General features: G+C 36.4%; 1 protein-coding gene across 1 annotated transcript; it reads right to left on the bottom strand.

The window, feature by feature from the left end:
* Window positions 1-8,749: 8,749 nt before the first annotated feature.
* On the bottom strand, window positions 8,750-17,886 carry LOC113356909 (kinesin-like protein KIN-4A). Its single transcript, XM_026600145.1, has 25 exons — window positions 17,405-17,886; window positions 16,172-16,318; window positions 15,921-16,067; window positions 15,180-15,433; window positions 14,763-14,950; window positions 14,552-14,676; window positions 14,324-14,360; window positions 14,041-14,132; window positions 13,682-13,792; window positions 13,424-13,537; window positions 13,151-13,244; window positions 12,811-12,926; window positions 12,517-12,615; window positions 12,315-12,428; window positions 12,109-12,225; window positions 11,957-12,037; window positions 11,697-11,768; window positions 11,375-11,468; window positions 11,186-11,306; window positions 11,005-11,103; window positions 10,637-10,858; window positions 10,329-10,491; window positions 9,819-9,974; window positions 9,368-9,687; window positions 8,750-9,248 (listed from the first exon to the last, which is right to left on the bottom strand). The coding sequence occupies exons 1-24, from the start codon at window positions 17,525-17,527 to the stop codon at window positions 9,478-9,480; spliced, it is 3,096 nt and encodes a 1,031-aa protein (XP_026455930.1). The 5' UTR covers window positions 17,528-17,886; the 3' UTR covers window positions 8,750-9,248; window positions 9,368-9,477.
* Between the last annotated feature and the right edge of the window lie 1,360 nt (window positions 17,887-19,246).

Raw genomic sequence — 19,246 nt, forward strand, 5'->3', positions numbered from 1 at the left:
CTCAACTTTATAAAACAGAGGAGTATCATATAAGAGACTACCTCTTATGGCCTATCTCCGGCTACTGGAATGGTCCCTCAGTATCAATCGTGTTATTTTGGAGCCACACTTTCGCACTCTAGAGAAAATACTTCTTATTCTCAAAGACAAAGGATGTATTCTGGGTAACAACCACACCCCCAACTTCCCTTATAATCATGTTAGTATAATCATCACCGGCTTCATCAGTCTCCCAACCAAGACCATAATCCTCCTCAAGATCTATCTCATGATCTTGTTGAATCACCTCTCCTCCCAATCCATTAACCTCTGGTTCTATATTTTCTTCATCATTTGCTGACTCATATTCATAATATCCTTCGTTATAATAATAGTTACCATCTGCATCAAAATGAGCAGGATCATTCTCTTCATCCGTTTGGCTCCCATAACCCATTTGAACATAACTCATCATAAAATACTCAATTTCATCTAAACCTGGTGGATTAACCAAGAGTGGTGGAAGATTATTTTCAACATCTTCATTTGCTTGAACAGGCACTTCAACCAAATTTATCAGATAATCTTCATCGGCTTCGCGAAGCTCTTCATTCTCCACCCTTCCGATTTCTGGATTCGCTTCCCTGTTTTCGTTTGGAGCACCTTCAGGCATCTCATCTCCTGTTGATGAAGAAGAATTACTGATTAATATTACAAACTTATCACTTGTCTTAGCCTTAGTGGGATTCTCTACAATCTTTTTTTTTTTTCCTCTGAGGAGAAACAGGCTCTTGATCTCGACTGCAACTACCTTTGAATACCAACTTCCTCAGAACGCTCTTAGTGGTTTCTTTGCACCAATTCATAAGACTTTTACTATTTTTTCTCTTATCACTAGTCATTTTTCAAATTAGATTAACAGTTTTTTGTGTGTTTTCCTTCTCTTCCTGGAACTGTTTTTATACTAGAGCCATTATTTACAAACCTATATTAATTCCACCGTTGTGTAGAACCAATAGAAATTAACCTTTGTTACATCCCCCTCCTATCTCATTGGAGTTGTAGCTTTTGCAGTAGTCAAATTCTATAATGTATCACCTTTTGCTACTAATAGATCTTCTAAACGAGTATTCCTATAGGTTTTGATCATTCTTTTTTTTTCTTCTCCACCGTTGGGTAGTACCAATAGAATTGGAATACTGATATATCGTTCTCCTTCATCTCTAGAGTTTTAGCCTCTCCTAGTAATCTAAACCTTGATTATAGATTTAAATGTTATTTCACTCTCTCACGTTTTATTTTCCCTATATATTTAGAGTAGCAGTCACTCTTTGTAGTCTCACATTAATCCTACTGCCTACTCTTGTTTCACTGTTTTTCCTTGTGTTGAATCCTTTTCTAAGTTTTCAAAGCCTTTATCCTGACAATTAGAGTATTGTCTAACCCTCTTGTTTAGTCTCTTGACAGGTCGCAATGTTCTGGCTAGAGACCTCTTGCTTTCCTATCCAGAGAAAAAGAAAGTGAAAAGAAGTCCTAAAACCAGGAGATTTAGCTATCAGAAAACCCACTTATCAGAAAGACACTGCTATCATAGGCCAGGGAAACTTTCACCAAACAATGAAAAACCTCGAAAAAAGAGGAAAAAGCTTCCTGAAAACTTTCTGCTTTAAGGAATGGAGCTTCAACTCTAAACTCACTGGCCACTCTTACCCAAAAACAAAATCATTAATGATCACTGATTTTTATCCAAAGGAAAAATACCTTAATCCACCCAAATATCCTATGAACAAAACCATTATTTTTTCATCCAACCATTTCAAGTTACAACAAAAACTAAAAACAAACTCTTATGTCAACCAAATTCTGACACCCAATCCTCTGAAAAAAGCAAGACATATTAATCTTGCTGAAGCTATGAAAATACAAATCAGAGTAGGGTTTGACCAACATAATAAACAAACCAAAAACAAAAGTTTTCAAACTCTCCTAAATTTCTTCAACAAGATCAAACTCACCACCAATAACCCTCCTCAAAACAATACCTTATACCCATAAAACATCACAAACCTAAAACATTATAAACAAACAGGAAAAAAATTTATGGCCAACAACCGAGCATCTTCTTTAACCAACGATCTCAACATTGAAAGACTATCCAACAAAATAAAACACAAACTGGTTCTACCACCAAATCTTACTCCTAAAGTTTACCTAAACCCAGAAAATATCGAACCTATCCCAAGACAAAATTGGAACCAAACCGTCATTGGAAGACTTTGTAACAAACTCTCTTTTGATATTGGTAAAATATCCCAAAACATACGTGAGAACTGGAGCCTCAAGTCTGAAGTTATTGTCAAACTCTATAATCGCAGAAGAATTTTTTACCAACTTCACTTAAAAGAAAAAGACGATTTTAATGTGGTGAAAGAAGGTGGAGCTTGGCGGCTAATGTGATCTCTAGTTGTGCTAGTTGAATGTCCTGTTGAAGGACCACAACTTATTAAGGAGGAAGAGTTCTACAAGATCAAAATATGGATGCATCTAAAAAATTGCCCAATAAACTTTATCACTGTAAAAAACCTTGAAGCCATAGTAAGCCCAGCAGAAGCTTACATTACCCATAAAAAACCCTATGGCAGAGCTCACGAAGAAAAAAAATGTGGAAGTTCTAGTTAACATTTGGGTCAATGAAGCACTTCCATATGGATCAGAGGTCTATCCAACACCTTATAACCCATCCTGGGTGGAATTTTCCTACAAACTTTTTAATCTCCCCCTCTGCAACACCAGTAGATGTGTTGATCACTCAACAAAAAAATGTAATGAAGTTTCAAAGGAAATTGAAGATAATCAAAATCCTTTTCAACACAATGGTAACAACACACCAATACCTAGTAACAAACCTCCTAGTACCTCTACATCCATCCCATAACAAATCGTCACTTTCTCTGCAGGTGAAATCCACCAACCTTTAACCCCTCAGGCTCAATTTCTGAAAGCTTGCTCGGACTTCCAAAATTTGTCTGGGCAAAAATCTCAACAAGCTCCTACCCCTACTAAATCCAAAGCCCACCAAAACAAAACCCAAACCCGAATCCAAAGGAAAAAACCCGTCGAATCTAAATCCCTAAAAAAACTCTGAAACCGAACTCAATGTTCTCAACCTCAATTTTAACCAGGAAATCCCTTTCTCCCCGAAAACCCAATTGCCAAAATCGACAACAATACCACTGGAAAAAAGAATGCAAAATCAGGACATTGGTCCAGGAAAAAACAACCTCAAACATTACCCAACATTTTAGAGAAATCTGCTACAACATAGCTTCATATCAATGGAAATCATATTCTTTCAAAAAAGAGGACAAACTTGAATGGAGAAGATAATTCAAAGAAAAACAAGGTTTCTTCCATAATTGAAATCAACAACGCTGCATTTATCTCCAACAACAATCCTTTTAATCAGAACCAAACGATCAATATTCAGGTAAACCCCAGTCCTGAGGGAGACTTGAACAGTCAACCCAAGGAAATCTCTCAAATTTCTATAGATACAGAAGGAATAATTCTTAACAAGATGATTCTATCATGAACTTCTCAATTGAGGTAATTCTAAAACCCTTTACTTTTACGATTCTATCATCTCATATCTATCTAGTTCACAATAGAAAGAACATATTGAATGTATCAATCACTAGAATCACATACAATATCACTATACATGTTTACTATGATAGATTGAAGGATAATACTAGAATACTTCTTACTGATGAAAATAACACCATAAAAATTCCCTATTTAATCTTTGGAAATGCTTGTACTATAATGTTTATTTGGATATCTGAAAATAATGCCTGTATGAACATAAGCCAATATGTTATCCTAAATCACATTAGTACTAATCTTATCTTAGAAAACCTAGCTTACTCCTTTGTACCCTATTCTATAAATTTTTTAATCCTAATATCTGCGAATATTAGTGAAAAAACGATTAACTGGATTCCTAATAACACTATCTACATGCGGCTAGTATTGTTTGTTATCTCAAGACAAATCTGCACTTTGTATATCTTAGGGAAACTAGTTTATCCCAATGTATCCTATTTTTGGCAGTTCATTAAGACAATAGCATGGAACTGCCAAGGGATTGGAAACTATAAAAAACCTGAGACTTTTTCGAGTTTGCATGATCTGCTAAACAGAGAAAACCCAGACATAATCTTTATATCGGAAACAAAATAACAAACTGACAATGTGAAAAAATTCTCAGGAAAATAAACATTCATAATTATTGGATAGTCCCACCTAGGGGAACAACAGGGGGCCTTATCCTAGCTTGGAAAGATAATGTTAACTTAACCATCCTAGACTACACAAATAATCAAATAAATGCCAGAATATTCGACCAAACAATAAACTCTCACTGGATTCTTACTGGCTTCTATGGAAGTCCATACAGACCTAATAAATTAGACTCTTGGAGCATGATAAGAAACATGGCTACTTCAATAACTTAACCATGGATAATAATAGGATATTGTAACATAATGCTCCATGAAACCGAAAAACAAAGTAGATTCCCTTTCAACCAATATGAAGCCAATAATTTCATTGACCTTCTTCACTCTCTAGATCTGCAAGATTTAGGCTTCACAGGATATCCGTTCACATGGAACAATAGAAGAGATGATAATGACTTCACAGAACAAATATTAGACAGAGCCATAGTGAATAATGAATGGCTCAACATATTTCCTAAAAGAAATCTAACCCATCTAGCTCCCCTAATTTCTGACTATGTTCCAATATGCCTGAACACTTATGTGAACTGGCATGACGGGGCTAAACCTTTCAAATACTTTGGCCCATGGATGAATCATCCACAATGTAAAAACATCATAGAAAATGCCTGGACTACCAACACCAATGGCTCTGCCGCTTACTGCTTTACTAGAAATCTAAAGTCTGTTAAACATAGTCTTAACAGATTGAACAAGGAAATGTTTGGTAACATCAACACCAACATTACAAACATAAAGCAACAACTGGATGAAGCTAATAAAAATCTCTCTCCTAATATTAAAGCTAGAGAAATGAAAAAACCCACTCTAGAGCTATCTCATTGGTATAACACTAAGGAAGAATTCTGGAAGATTAAAAAGCAGAGAACAACACTTAGCCCTAGGGGATAGGAACACACAATTCTTTCACGACTCTGCTAGACAGAGATATAGAAGAAATAAAATAGATACCATTAGGGACCACCATGGTAACTGGCTCCAGGAAAGGATAGACATTGCTAACTGCCTATCCCAACATTTCCAAACTATAGCCACCACAGTGAATCCATCCACAGATGAAGGCCTAATTGATCTAATACCAACTAGCATAAATGACATGGATAACAAACTCTTAGAAACCATTCCTACTGATTCTGAAATTAAAAACACGTTGTTTGCTATGGAACCCAATAAAAGCCCAAGACCGGATGGTTTTCCACCGGTCTTTTTTCAAAAAAATTGGGAAACAACTGGCCCTGACCTTATCAAAATGATCCAATATTTCTTTAAAACTGGTTACATCTTAAAAGAACTTAATTCCACTTTCATCTCCCTAATTCCCAAGGTTCCCAAACCAGTTACTGCTGCTGAATTCAGACCCATTTCCCTGTGTAATACTATCTACAAAGTGATATCTAAAATTATTGCGAATAGAATGAAACCCTTATTGAATAAACTGATTTCACCCTTCCAATCTGCCTTCATTCCTGGAAGGCAGATATCCGACAACATAATTGTAGCCCATAAGTTACTTCACAATATGACAAAGAAAAAAGGCCTAATGGGCTTAAAAATTGACATGTCTAAAGCATCGACAGAGTCGAATGGAATTTCCTCATAAGAATAATGAAAAAAATGGGGTTCTCTGACAATTGGTGTCACCTCATCTATCAGTGCATCTCTACCACTAACCTATCCATCCTTATGAATGGATCGCCTTGTGGTTTCTTCAACCCTACAAGAGGTCTTAGACAAGGGGATCCTCTATCCCCATACCTATTTCTCTTTTGTATGAAGTCCCTAACTAGAACTATTCTTCATACTGAAAACTTGAAAAAGATAAAAGGCCACAAAATAATTAAAAACGCTCCATCTGTAACACATCTTCTCTTCGCGGACGACTGTTTGGTCTTTTGCGAAGCTTCAACTCAAGCTAGTAATAACCTAATGAAAATCTTTGCTGAATTTGGAAAAGCTTCTGGTCAATTAATAAACCTAAATGAATCGGGTGTTTTCTTTAGTGCTCATACTGATGATGAAACAATAAATGCGATTCAAACAAATATGAACATAAAAACCATACCTTTGGAAGATAAATACTTGGGTGCTCCACTGTTCACGCATAGATCTAAAATCAAGTGCTTCGAACTCATAGCTGAAATAGTGAAAACCAGACTTCTAGGCATGCAAAAAAGAAATCTAAACCCTGCTGGCAAAATGGTTATGATCAAGTCAGTAACATCTTCTATGAGTATTTACCAAATGACTTGTTTTAAACTACCTAAAAAAGTTTACAAAAACATCAATAAACTACAACGTGACTTATGGTGGGGAAAAAACATCGAAAACCCTAAAGGAACTTATCTCAAAGCTTGGGATAGTTTCTGCACACCCTTAGAAAATGGAGGTTTAGGACATCAGAACATTGAAATTCAACAAAGCAATGCTTGCTAAGATCGGCTGGAGACTTCAACAAGACCCTGATTCCCTATGGAGAACGATCCTAAAAGCGGTCTATTATCGAAACACTGACATAATGCATCTTGACCCAACTCCTAAAAGAACTGATAGTTGGCTGTGGAAAGGGATTAAAAGTGGGATCGACACTATGCAAACTCACTGCATCTGGTCAATAGGAAATGGAAACAAAATCAACATATGGAACGACTTTTGGATACCAACTGTCAAACCCTCAATAGCTAAACCCAATATAGATACTACAAATCTAAACCTACTAACTGACCTGATAACTAATAATAAAACCTGAGATACTTCTAAACTCGAAAAATGTTTCGACAACCACACTGTTAATATAATAAAAAACATCCAGATCCCTACAAACAACATAGAAGACAAAGTTACATGGAATTTGACGAGTAATAAACAATTTTCTGTGAAATCTTTGTATAACCACCTTAACAACAGTGGTATCTCTAGTACTGATTGGAGCAACATCTGGAACCTTAAAACTTCTCCTTCTATAAAAGTGTTTATGTGGAAAATTGCCAATTCCATTCTGCCTGCTAGCATGCAGGTTGCGCCTAAAGTCCCAAATATAAATACTACTTGTAAACTGTGTAACACCTCAAATGAAACCTATTCTCACCTGTTTTTAGAATGTCAATTTGTCTCTCAAGTGTGGAATCATCTAAACTTTCAAATGAATTATGATAGATATGGAACCAATTCCTGCCATGATTGGATTAATAGTTGGTTTAGAGATACAGAACGTGATAGTAGCTTTATAGGATGGGCAGAACTTTGTAGCACTATTAACTGGCATATTTGGAAGGCGCGGTGTAATAAAGTTTTTGAAGGCAAAAACCAGAACAGCTGGCAAACTGCCAATACCATAGTTAAATATCTAAATTCCTCAAATTACATACAGAAAGAGACCTACAATATAAACCAAAGTCTTTTTTATAACCCTCTGAACGACCCAGACCTTAAAATTACCCCTCTAAACTGTTGGCAATTCTCAGGTAGTTTTAGATATCGTATTTGTATTTCCATTTCTATGCTACCAGAAAACTGCGAATCAGCTATTGGTCTAACTTTGATTGATGATGTAGGCAATTGCAAAGAAGCAAGAGGAAACTCCTCAGGCTGGAACTCAAGAGATCTGTTAGAACAGGAAGGAGCCGAAGCCGCATTTCAATGGGCAGTGGAGCTTTCAGGTCACCATATTGAGTTTCAAAGTGACTCTGAACCGGTCTTAAAGCTGCTCTTGGGAATGTGCGCGAAAGCTAGAGAGAAACGTTTCAATAACAGTGATAATTTGAGAACCAAACTTTAAAATTATGCAATTTCAAGGGCTTAGCCTTTAATCTAGTCAATAAATCAAACAATTTCTTATCGGCTAGTATAGCCAAAATGTGTAATCGAAGTATCATCAACATGGTCTGACGATAGGTTAAAGTTTCTGATTCAGGAATTTTACAATAATCCTGATTATAATTGGAGCTTGTTCTACCCTAGCTACTTAGCTGGAATGAGGACGTATCACCCTAACCATGTTGGAACAAGTATGATACATCCTAACCAGGTTGTTCTAAGAAGCTAATGTACTCGGTTCTTTTTTCTTATAAAAAAAAATTCAAGTTTGCCGCGCAGGCGCAGCCGAATCACGGTATCCACGTGCTTTTTCGGCCTCGATCTCAAAGTGAGCTTGAGCCTTGAGGAGGCTAGAAGCGCACGACACACTTTGAGATTGCACACACCTCCTAATTGGGAGTAGCGCAATCACTTTAAAGACATCGCGAAATGCTAAATTCTATATCCCAGCTTGCGTAGCAAATCCAATTATACGACAAACTGACAAACAAGACTATTATTGACAAGAAAAAAGGTGCACCTGGTCCTAAAGTAATTTCTTTCTTTCGACTCGTGATAAAAGTATTTATTTAAACAACAAAACACTTCAGTTTTTCCGTCTGTACACAAAAAAAAAAAAAAAAAAAAAAAAAAAAAAAAAAAAAAAAAAAAAAAAAAAAAAAAACTTCAATTGATCTCTTTTTTACTTTTTCCACACTATGAAAACAATAATCATAACAATTAATTATTACAATGAGCGTGTCCTATCCAAGGCCATGGCACACTAGAAGATCTCACTCTCTTTTTTCTCTGTGATTGAAAAAAAATTAGAAGAAAAATGAGAATGAAAAAGGAACAAACAATAGACTAGTTACTTACTACTACCCTTACATATCCAAGAAAACCAACGCCTACTTATACCATTCAACTTTTCAAGCCTTCTCCAACCACCACTAGTATCACTGCTACTATAACAACTGTAGGTTACCCACCTAGAACAACATCGAAAACACTTTACATGATGCCGCTCATTGTGTGTATCCCAACTGATATATAACTTCTTTATCTGACATTGGCAAACTGAGATACTACTATCTGCGCAAATTTACCACAATTATACATCTGCTTATCTCAGACAAAGCCGCTATCTCCCACCACTATTTTACAGCACAACATCTGCAATGGGGAAGAGGTAACTTAGATTAGTAAACTCGTCCATAAAACTGTTTTTTTTTTCTGGTAACGAAGGCGCTGAAGAGAAGAAATTAAAGGCGAGATGAAGTCAGGGGTCTAACATGCACAATATTCTTGTTTCTACTCCGTGCATTTTGTTGGGGATCATCTCCATCAGTCAAAACTGAAAATAGAGCATGTAAGAATTGGAAATTGTCTCATATATAATAAATCACACTGCACGAATCTGCTGCCTGGGCTTTGTTCGGACGATCGTTTCATCACTATGTCTGATATATTCAGAGAGTCTCCATGGCTTTTGCCACTTCCATTTGTATTGTACCAACCATTGGTGGTGACTTCTCTTCCACTTCCAGAGCTTCCCAGCTTGACCAGCAACTGCCAGTTTCTTTCCCATCAATAACTGCCCAACCGGTACCATCTGCAGGCAGAAAAATACCCAGTTTCTCATTCATAAATTCTTGTGGGTTCATAAAACAAAGAAAAAAAAAAACTTTACTGTTTCATCAAAAAGATACAAGTCTAAATTGAAAGCTTAAGAATGAAATCAACCTTTCGCGTTTGGTCCAAAAAGGCTGCTGATTCTCTGATTGAACCATTAGCTATGCCTGGTGTGAATTTAAGTTGCTTTTGCGCCGGCACTGCCATTGGATTCATAGATCCACACATGTCATCAGCGAAATATTTTGGTGAAACGTTTCCATTGCCCTGTTGATTGAAGATTTGCAATTGAGATTAAGTAACTATTGAAAGTGAATACAATGCTTTTGTTATTTAGTTATAAAAGTGTATAACCTATGGAGATAACAATGAGGAATTAGTTTAACAATAAGAAACTGATCTCAGGTGCTATATATGATATATATATTAGATATTCCCTTTTTCTGTAGGAATGTTGGGGGCAAAACTTGCAAGCCTAGCATCCAAAAGCATGTCATATATTTGGACTTTTTAAGTAGTTAATGTTCCCAACATCATTTTCAGTTGTTATTATTGTGTCGATGTTACCTGCTCTGTAATGAACTGACACAAATAGCATTTATAGTACTGAATTTATCTCACCTTAGTTGATGTAGCCAAGGCAACTGCCACGGATTGCTCTCTCAACTTTTGCTGCTTCTCAATCTCTTTTCGCCGTGCCTCACTTTGTCGCAGTAGACCAACGAGCTCCTTCAATTGTTCTTTCATTTCCTTAACTTCAACTTCCTTTTCCCATAACCGACATCTTATTATCAACACACACTAAGACTTAGCAAACAAAAATAGGCAAAAAGATCTCACCCAATAAACACCTTATCTTCAGATGTTTAGATAATGGAACATGCTCATTATTCTATTGCTAGGTCAGCGTCATAGAGACATAGAAATACCTTGCATCTGCAGCAGCATTAAACATGTGTTGAAGCAAGTTCTTTGCATCTACCATTGTACGCAACTGATTCCAATGTCCACGGCCAGTGAAGGCACGCTCCCTCTCTCCTGCTTCTGAAAGTTGAGATGCCATTGCTACAAGTGCATTCGAAGAAATGCTCATCATGCTCTCAAGAGATGCAATTCTTGACATTCTTGTATTTGGCGTCATGGAGGATACTCTGCAGAAGAATATTTTTTGATGGACATAAGATTTCTTGATGACAATATGCAAAATAAACATCTCCATATATACCCAACTGCAGAAGCATACTTGGTATCAGAGAGCAAATGCTTTAAATTTTAGACAGCAAATCTGGTCATTTACCTTGAGTGCCCATTCTTTTTGTTAGGGGAATTAAACCCCTTGGAAGCAAAACCATCCTCTTGTTTCAATATGGCCAACTCTTCTGCCAGAGCAGCTCGTCTGCACAAGGAATTGCTTAATATCAAGAAACTACGATCATATTAAGTTAATTATTCAAGATAGAAAGTATAGGTTAACATACACTTGGCTTTGCTTTTCATACTCGAGGCGAACTTCATGCACATTCACCAGAACTTCTAGCTCATGATCAAGCATTTTTTGTAAGGATTTCTCATTATTTTGGTGATTACCATTAGTGGTCCCTACAAAATATTTAGAATGTTAGCCATGAAAATTAAATAAGGAGAATATACTTAACAGAAGTATGTACCTGAGCTATCACGCGATGAAGACTTGCGACCTTCAAGCAACTCTTTTAGCCTTTTGGTTGCCATGGCAGCCTCTTCAGTTTTTCTTTGAAGGACCTGAATGCAAAAAAAATTCTCACTTAAGTCATAATAATAATAAAGTACTATTTGATAAACCAATAAAAGGGAAATTTAGAGGTCGGAAATGAGCATTTAAAGAGGGAATCCCTCCATCACTGTCTCATTCAGCTGTAAATTGGTGTTTGCTTGTTTCTATAAATTCATCATTGTTTCTCTTTGTGTAAATTAACATAATATAATTAATATTGATGCAACACTATTTACCATTTTCTGACGCTGATTTAGAGCCTGTAGTTTATGCCGTTCATACTCATTTTTCCTTCCCTCTTTCCGCAGCTGTTTAAGAAAATGTTCAATTACCAATGCAACTAAACACTAAGATGGTATACAAGTCGAACATTCATCCTTTTGAAATGCAAAAAACTAATCCCCAAAGCGATATCAAGGAAAGATTATGCGTTTGAAAGTGTGATATATTGGCCATTAATTAAGCCCCAGCAGAATAGCTAGCTGTATAGACTTACCTGTAAAAGTTCCTTTTCTCGAGACGCCTTCCACTGGCGAAACTGCTCTGCCTCTTGCTTAATCCTATGTTGAAGTTGGACCTGTAAATTTTTAAACCATTAGCAATACATATTATTTCTTAGTGCTTAGGGGAAGTGTAAAGATGACCAACCTTCTGTGACTTGATATATTGTATTTCATCCTGTAACCGCTTAGTTGCTTCATCAGTTCTTTGTTTTTGCTTTACAATCTGAACTTGACCATCCTGCTTCTTCTTGAGATCCAAAATCTACAGTACGCAAATCATGGGAGAGATTAACGTTTGAGAAAGGGCACAGTAACATAAAGAAAATCCTAAACAAGAATATGAAGTTCCACCTGTGCTTCAAGTGCCTTAAGTTTATGTGTGTGAACATCTTGCATTTTCTGAGTTTGACCATCAGAATTAGCAGCGAGACTTTCAACTTCAGCCAACAGACGATCCCTGTCTTGCTGTAATTGTATAATTACGTGCACAACACGGTATTAGATTATTGAGGGAAAAGAACACCAAACGAATATAAGCAGCAATCTATTTAACCTGCACAGTTCTTTTCTCGTCCTCAAGTTCCATGATTTTCTTCCCAAAGTGCTGCTTCAGTGCCATAGTATCAAAACCTCCAAACAGTTTCATCTCTGACTGCAGATACATAAAAGCGAAATTAGAAATATATTAAACATTTCCTGAAACTCCTTACACAGGTTTCATATAATTAGGGTGACATTCTGAGACGTGAAAAGATTTACTAGCTCACTAGAGCTTAGATATTGACCAGAGGTTTTCGCTAAATAGAGAAAAAAATTACAAATACATTTCAAGAACCATATAAAATACCTCTTTTTGTTCCAGACGTTTATTTAACTCATTTAATTCTTTGTCCATGGTATTTTGCAGAAGTGTATGCTCCCACTCTTTTGCTACTTCTTCATCAATTTCTTTGGAATTGTCACCTGATGAAGTCGGAAACTACATTCTCTTAATGTAAACGACTAAGCTTGCAGTTTTAAAATAAATGGTTTATAGTAAAAACATCTTGATTCGAAAGTAGGAAACAACTAAGGATCAAAATAAGTAATCCCTGTTTCGATTTCCCTCACATATGCTGTTAAGTCAGCTGTTTGAAATGAAAAGGATGGTTATTTTGAATGTTGGGAACTTGAAAAAAGTAACCTACATGTGATGGTTTCAGCCATTATCAAATCTGATGAGTCAAGATTCTGCAAGCCCCTCTTTAGCCCATCGCTTTTTGGAACACTGTCTGCACCTTGCTGAGATATTAAGAGAAAAATGTTAGCAGCTACAGTGTCAATATAATCAGCCCATGCACAAAAAAAAAACAGAATGGAATGCAGGGAACAAAATTATCACATATTGGCACAGAAGAACATAATACTAATACGTTTTTTTGAAAGGTTAGCACAATTTTTCTCAATAAAAACAAACTTACTGGAGAATTGGTTGCACAATGCTCTACTGAATTGCTTCTGCGACGGTACTCATGAAGTTCCCTACAGAGATCTGCATTAGAGGCCTCAAGCCAAGCAATCCTTTCTTTGAGAACCTATGCAGTCAGAAATACTGGTGATTCATAATACTGATGGTGCTCAGAACAACCAAAGTTCTCTCTATTACAAGGAAAAATCTAGTGATAGCGAACTTATAGTTTTGGCATAGGGAATAGGTGTATAAAGGTCAATTACAGTACCTGAACTTCCTCAGATGAAACTCTTGCACTACGAGTAAGTAGTTCTGCTTGCAAACATTCGAGTTGCTGACGCATTTTTTGCATCTCATTGGATCTAGGATCCCTATTAACCTTTAAAACAGAATAATGACACCTATAAGTCATCAGCAAAAATGAAAGTCCAGAAAAAATACTCTCTCAACATAAAGTGTAAATATGGTATAAAATGTTAGACTCCCAAGCTCCACCTCAGTTAAACAAACAAGGGCTGTTGACGGGAAAGTGAGATACCATAATTACACTTTATGAAACAAAATGAAGCCCAGCAACTAGAAAGAAAATTAAATTTACGTAATCATGTATCTAACTGGGAAACTTACAATAGGCTTATTCTGGATATTTCGAGCTCGATTAGCATACTTGAGAGTATTAAGAGTCTCCTCAACATTAATATCAGCTGGGCTGATGCAAGCTGGAACAGTGCAAAAGTTCGGACAATATAAATAAATAGAAAAAGGTGGGAACTTCTAACTCAAATGACTCGAAGAAATATATATCTTATCAAGCATTATACACCATCCTAATTCGGTAATTCCATTCAGTTCCTTCATGCTATCTATAACAGACAATAATCACCACTCACACAGAGATATGACGAATTACCTATCATAACAGTTCTGCTGTTTCCACCAAGTGAATCCTGGAAAAAGGATAAAAGGGCAAAAAAGTTTTAAAAAGACAAAATCAGCTGGAATACACCTCATCAAAAACAAATTAGCAATTTTAGGTAACAAAGATTTTCACCCACTGAGCTTTTAAACATTACGTGAAAAATAAGAGTTGGTCGACAATGCATTATATCAACTAACTTTATGTAAAAGAACATCCAACCTGCAAGAGACGAGTAAGTTTACTGTCCCGATAAGGCACATGAGCGCCTTCTTTCCTCTTCTTCTCGTCACCAAGTGCACTTATCACGTTACCAAGTGCAAGAAGTCCCTTGTTGATATGAACTCCTGTTTTTCACAAAAAAGATACTAATATCAGATTACATTAGTCTTATGGCTCTTTGGGAGCGTTTTGTGAAACTAGATGCACCCACCTTCCTTAAAACGAAGACCATCAGAGCCCGTTCGTTTAGCTCTCTCTGATCCAGCAAGATCCACCAAATGGAGCTTTGCACATAGATATTCTTCACTCATATCCTCATATTGGTTGGTATCCCCAGGAGAAGCTGGTTTGGGTTTACGAATCTGCTCTAGAGTAATTGTGAATATAGCATGCGAACGACTACCAAAAAAATAAAATCGAAAGAGTATTAGCTGCTAAGTTAAGGAGAGAATAGCAAATGATATGCAATCAGTTCCTACTTTAAGAAGAGCTATAACAGCATCGAATATGCATGGTGTGCTGGCAGAAGATCTTCTTTCTCTCAGCCAGGTTACACTAATGGAGCATAAACCTGTCCCACCAAGTCCAGGCAATAAGGAAGAACATAAGAGCAGAGGTATGGTGTTACCTGGACTGGTTGTTCATGTTCGTGCTTCCTGTTGCCCTGCTTAATGATCCTTGTTCAAGGCATGCAGCCATTTCTTTTAGTGTACTAATACCAACTTCAGTTGATCCAGCTAATGTTATAACACCATTTGATGACTCGCGAATTTGAATTGGTGGTTTACCAGGGCTCGCAACTTTCACAGCATGTCCATTGGTAGTTTCTGATTTGCTTAAAGATGTGGAATCTAGCAAGTCGTGCACCTCTTCTTTTAAAATCTTCAAAATCAGATGTCTAATTAAATAATTGATGTAAGCACGATATCATGCTAACAACAAAATATAAAACACAAAACCAAACAATACCAACAAATTTTCCCACCAATCTGAGAGGCACCTAACATGTTGAATTAAATGCTAATATTTAGAGAAAGAGAGTTGTCATTGTGGATTTCCGGATGATGAAAGGTATACGGAGATAAGATTTCTAAAAATGATCCTACTGAAGAGAAAAAAAAAAAACAAACTAAACAAGTATGACAACAAAGTTAGCAGGAAATAGGTAAGGCCAGTAATCATAATACAGGCATACAGCTTCTACATAGCACAGTTAGTCGATGACTCTTCTGTGCTGAAATAAACTACCAGATTTACGAATTTACAAATGCATTATACAGAGTTTATGCGTTGTTAAAGAATGCAGAGTGTGTAACTGAAGGGAAGTGTGCATAAATGATAAGATCAAGGTATAAAGAGTTTAGTGCACCTCAATGAAGGAAACATTTAATTGGAATTCTGATTCATGCTTCAAAGTTTCCATTTTGCTGAACAGAGCATTCATTACTTGAGGGATGAGCCCTGATTGAGAATCGTTGGAACCTGTCCCCATGGTGTATGTTTTCCCTGAACCAGTCTGGAGCAATTACAAAGACATATATCAAAATTTATTGCAAGGCAAGACATCATACAAATATCTCAGTGTTGGCTAGCACTTAAATGAGAACGTGCGAGTATTACCTGACCATAAGCAAGAACAGTGGCATTGTATCCTTGGAATAAACCGTCTACAAGTGGAGCAACACACTCTTCAAACATGGAAGATGATGGAGAGCCACTGCTTCCATAGACATGATCAAAAGTGAAAGAATGTGTCCCAATTTGTATCTGTCACAATCAATACCAAACTATTGTGAACTGAAAACAATAGATTTACGGCGCAAGAAAATAAAATTCATTCAACTACGTGGTCATAGTTTATGCAGTCGATTTAGAGCTTAGGTGTCGCCGTCTTCAAAACGTCTTGGTAAATCTTACAAAATATGTTAACAGGATCACTACTATTGACTTCTATTGATGACTTTAGCGGGTATATCACACAACACAACTAGCGGGTATATCACACAACACAACTCATGTAAAAAATTTGTTTTCACTGTGTGGTGATGCCCAAATCTATGCTGATCCAAAATTTTCACAACTAAGATAGACAACACCAAGAACAATTCAAAGTAGATATTCTTCCAAAGCAAACTTGGCAAACATCCAAAAGGTGGTTTGTTAAGCACAAGATGACAGGAAAAGGAATTTGTCTCACAATTACTCAGAGCCAATGACAGAAAAAGGAATTTGTCGTCACAATTACTCGGAGCCAAAACTAGAGAAGATAAGACAAATAACTTTAGGAAGCTAAATATGGCTATCCATGTAGTTACTTAACTGACATTACCGACAATCATAAGATGTTAAATTCCGGGGATTGCGAGTATTTACCAGCAGACTGGTATTGATTAGAAAAATGAATTCAAAGAATTTGGTAAATGAAGAAATCACTGTTTTCCAATTAGATTTCTTGGCATAAACAACAACTACAAAAATACCTGAAAACTCTAGAAAAAAGCCAAATTGATGAGAATCGCAGCTGAATTATGCTTCAAACAATGTTCAAATCTTAACCGGGAACAGAAATAAGTCAATAGACAATGAAAATCGTTTCCGATCCTATTAGGATTTCCAAAAAGCAAAATTATCATTTTCTTTTTAAAGGAGACACTTTTTTTTAATTAAAAAAGGGAACTAAATTTCATAACAACAGCCTCAGATCCAGATCTCCAAATCAAAATTCACACTTGTATGAAACTCCGGAATGATCAATTCAATGGTAATTGCATTCTTCTGTTAATCTTTCTAGCATAATTGAACTCCATAAATCCAGAATTTCCTAAGAGAAAGGAAAGGGTGAATAAAATTTACCTGTGGTTTGCCAGGAACAACATTAACACAATCTATACAACCTTGTAACCTCTCATCACCAATCAATGGTCTAACATGAACTGCAACTTTTACACAACAGTCTTCACTTGTCTCCATTGTCATCAGTTAATGCAAACAAGAAAATATGAATTACTTTTTGTAGAGAGACAATCTAATCATATTCTTGAAGAAATTTAGGGTTCCTTAAACTGATTCAATTCCAGAAAGAGTTTAATTCAAGTTTTCCAAAGAGAAAGAGAGAAGTTTGTTGGGGGAGGGGGGAAGAAACTTAATAAAAATGTATGAGAAGAGAAGATAACTGAAATGAAAACAACAGCAACAACAACCACTTCTACTAACTCATGTTTCCTTAAAATTCACTGCAAAAACTAGTGATAGTTTAGTCATAGTAGAAGTAGTAGCAAGTAACAGAAAAAAATGGTGGTGCTAGCTAGTAAGTACTGGTGGAAAAATACACTTAAAAAACTTTTCTAACACTCTTTCCAATTATAGCCCTTATATGTAACTTAAATCTTACTCTTGCACATGAAAAAGTGACATTCCTTTCAACAGAACAACTGTACTCTTTCAGAGTTGTTATTTGTTGGATGTAGATACCTACTGGCTACTACGCATATTATGCATTTCCCATTGCATTAGCATTTAGCAAGTAATACTATCATTTCTGCATGTTAAAGGATTTTAGTCTGTTTATCGCCCGATTGCATCAAAAATATCTTCGGGTTGATTTTTTTTTTGTTTGCACCTTTTCAAACATTTTCTTTTTTATCTGGATGAAAAACTCGTCCAATTAAACTAGAAGTACAATATTTGCAGAGCATAGTTAAACAAAAACACTGCATAAATAGTCCTTTTAGACTTCACAAAAACCGTGTAGCCACAAACAAATCTAAAAAATGAGACTTCCTTTTCCTAATGGGTAGAGCCCACTTTTTCATGTGTTTACACGATTTTAGGCTAGTCTAAAATGGGCAGGACATGCGTGAAAAATTCTTCCAAATGAACTACATTAGATTGATTAAATGGGATTTGTATGTCGCATTAATTGATTGTGATGCTGCTAGATTAATCATGTTCGAGCTAAACCAAGTAAAAAATTACCGAAGTTTTCTTATAGTAGGAGTGTTGGTCCTAATTGGAGAGTGTCAATTCAATTGCGTTTTTTTTGCTCTCAATAATTGAATGTGTCCCCTATAATAAAAGTTAATTTTCTTTACTTAGGTGCTCAGAAGAAATGCAGCTTTGGCTCAAAGACTGAAAGGTTGGCTGTGTTAATTAGTTCCACATCGCCTAGGGCAATGTAGGATCCATGCTTAATAAGTCATGGGCAATCCTAACCTTGCAAACCGGTTTTCGAGGTTAGTTAGGCCCAGGGATTTTTGACATGGTATCAGAATCAGGCCCTTCTCAACCCATCCATGTCCATTCGTGTGTCCGTGATTTCCGTATCACCCATCAATGTAGCCCAGTCAACGGCTTTCGTATCATACCCGTCAGTGTAGCCCAATCAGCGATTGTCATATCCATCAGTTCAGTGTAGCCCTAGTCGTTGAGGGGGGTGTTAATTAGTACCACATCGTCTAGGACAAACGAGGATCCATGTTTAATAAGCCATGAACAATCCTAACCTTACAAACCGGTTTTCGAGGTTAGTTAGGCCCAAGGATTTCTGACAAGCTGGTCCTTCTTCTTTCTTTTGGGAGTAGAAAATACAGATAACAGATGATCACGTGGCATGGGATTATGGAATATTGGTTCGTACGGAAGGAAACGGAGAAGAATAGTGGTGTGGTTTGGTAAATATGTAGGGAATGTTGGGGG

Source organism: Papaver somniferum, chromosome 3, assembly GCF_003573695.1.
Source record: "Papaver somniferum cultivar HN1 chromosome 3, ASM357369v1, whole genome shotgun sequence".
NCBI classification, from domain to species: domain Eukaryota; kingdom Viridiplantae; phylum Streptophyta; class Magnoliopsida; order Ranunculales; family Papaveraceae; genus Papaver; species Papaver somniferum.

Excerpts from the sequence above, each read along its gene's own strand:
- LOC113356909 (XM_026600145.1), bottom strand. The coding sequence starts at position 17,527 with ATGACAATGGAGACAAGTGAAGACTGTTGTGTAAAAGTTGCAGTTCAT. Across the intron at positions 12,038-12,108 it reads AATATATCAAGTCACAGAAG|GTCCAACTTCAACATAGGAT; the intron begins GTTGGTCATCTT and ends AAAAATTTACAG. Across the intron at positions 11,469-11,696 it reads TAAATCAGCGTCAGAAAATG|GTCCTTCAAAGAAAAACTGA; the intron begins GTAAATAGTGTT and ends TTTTGCATTCAG.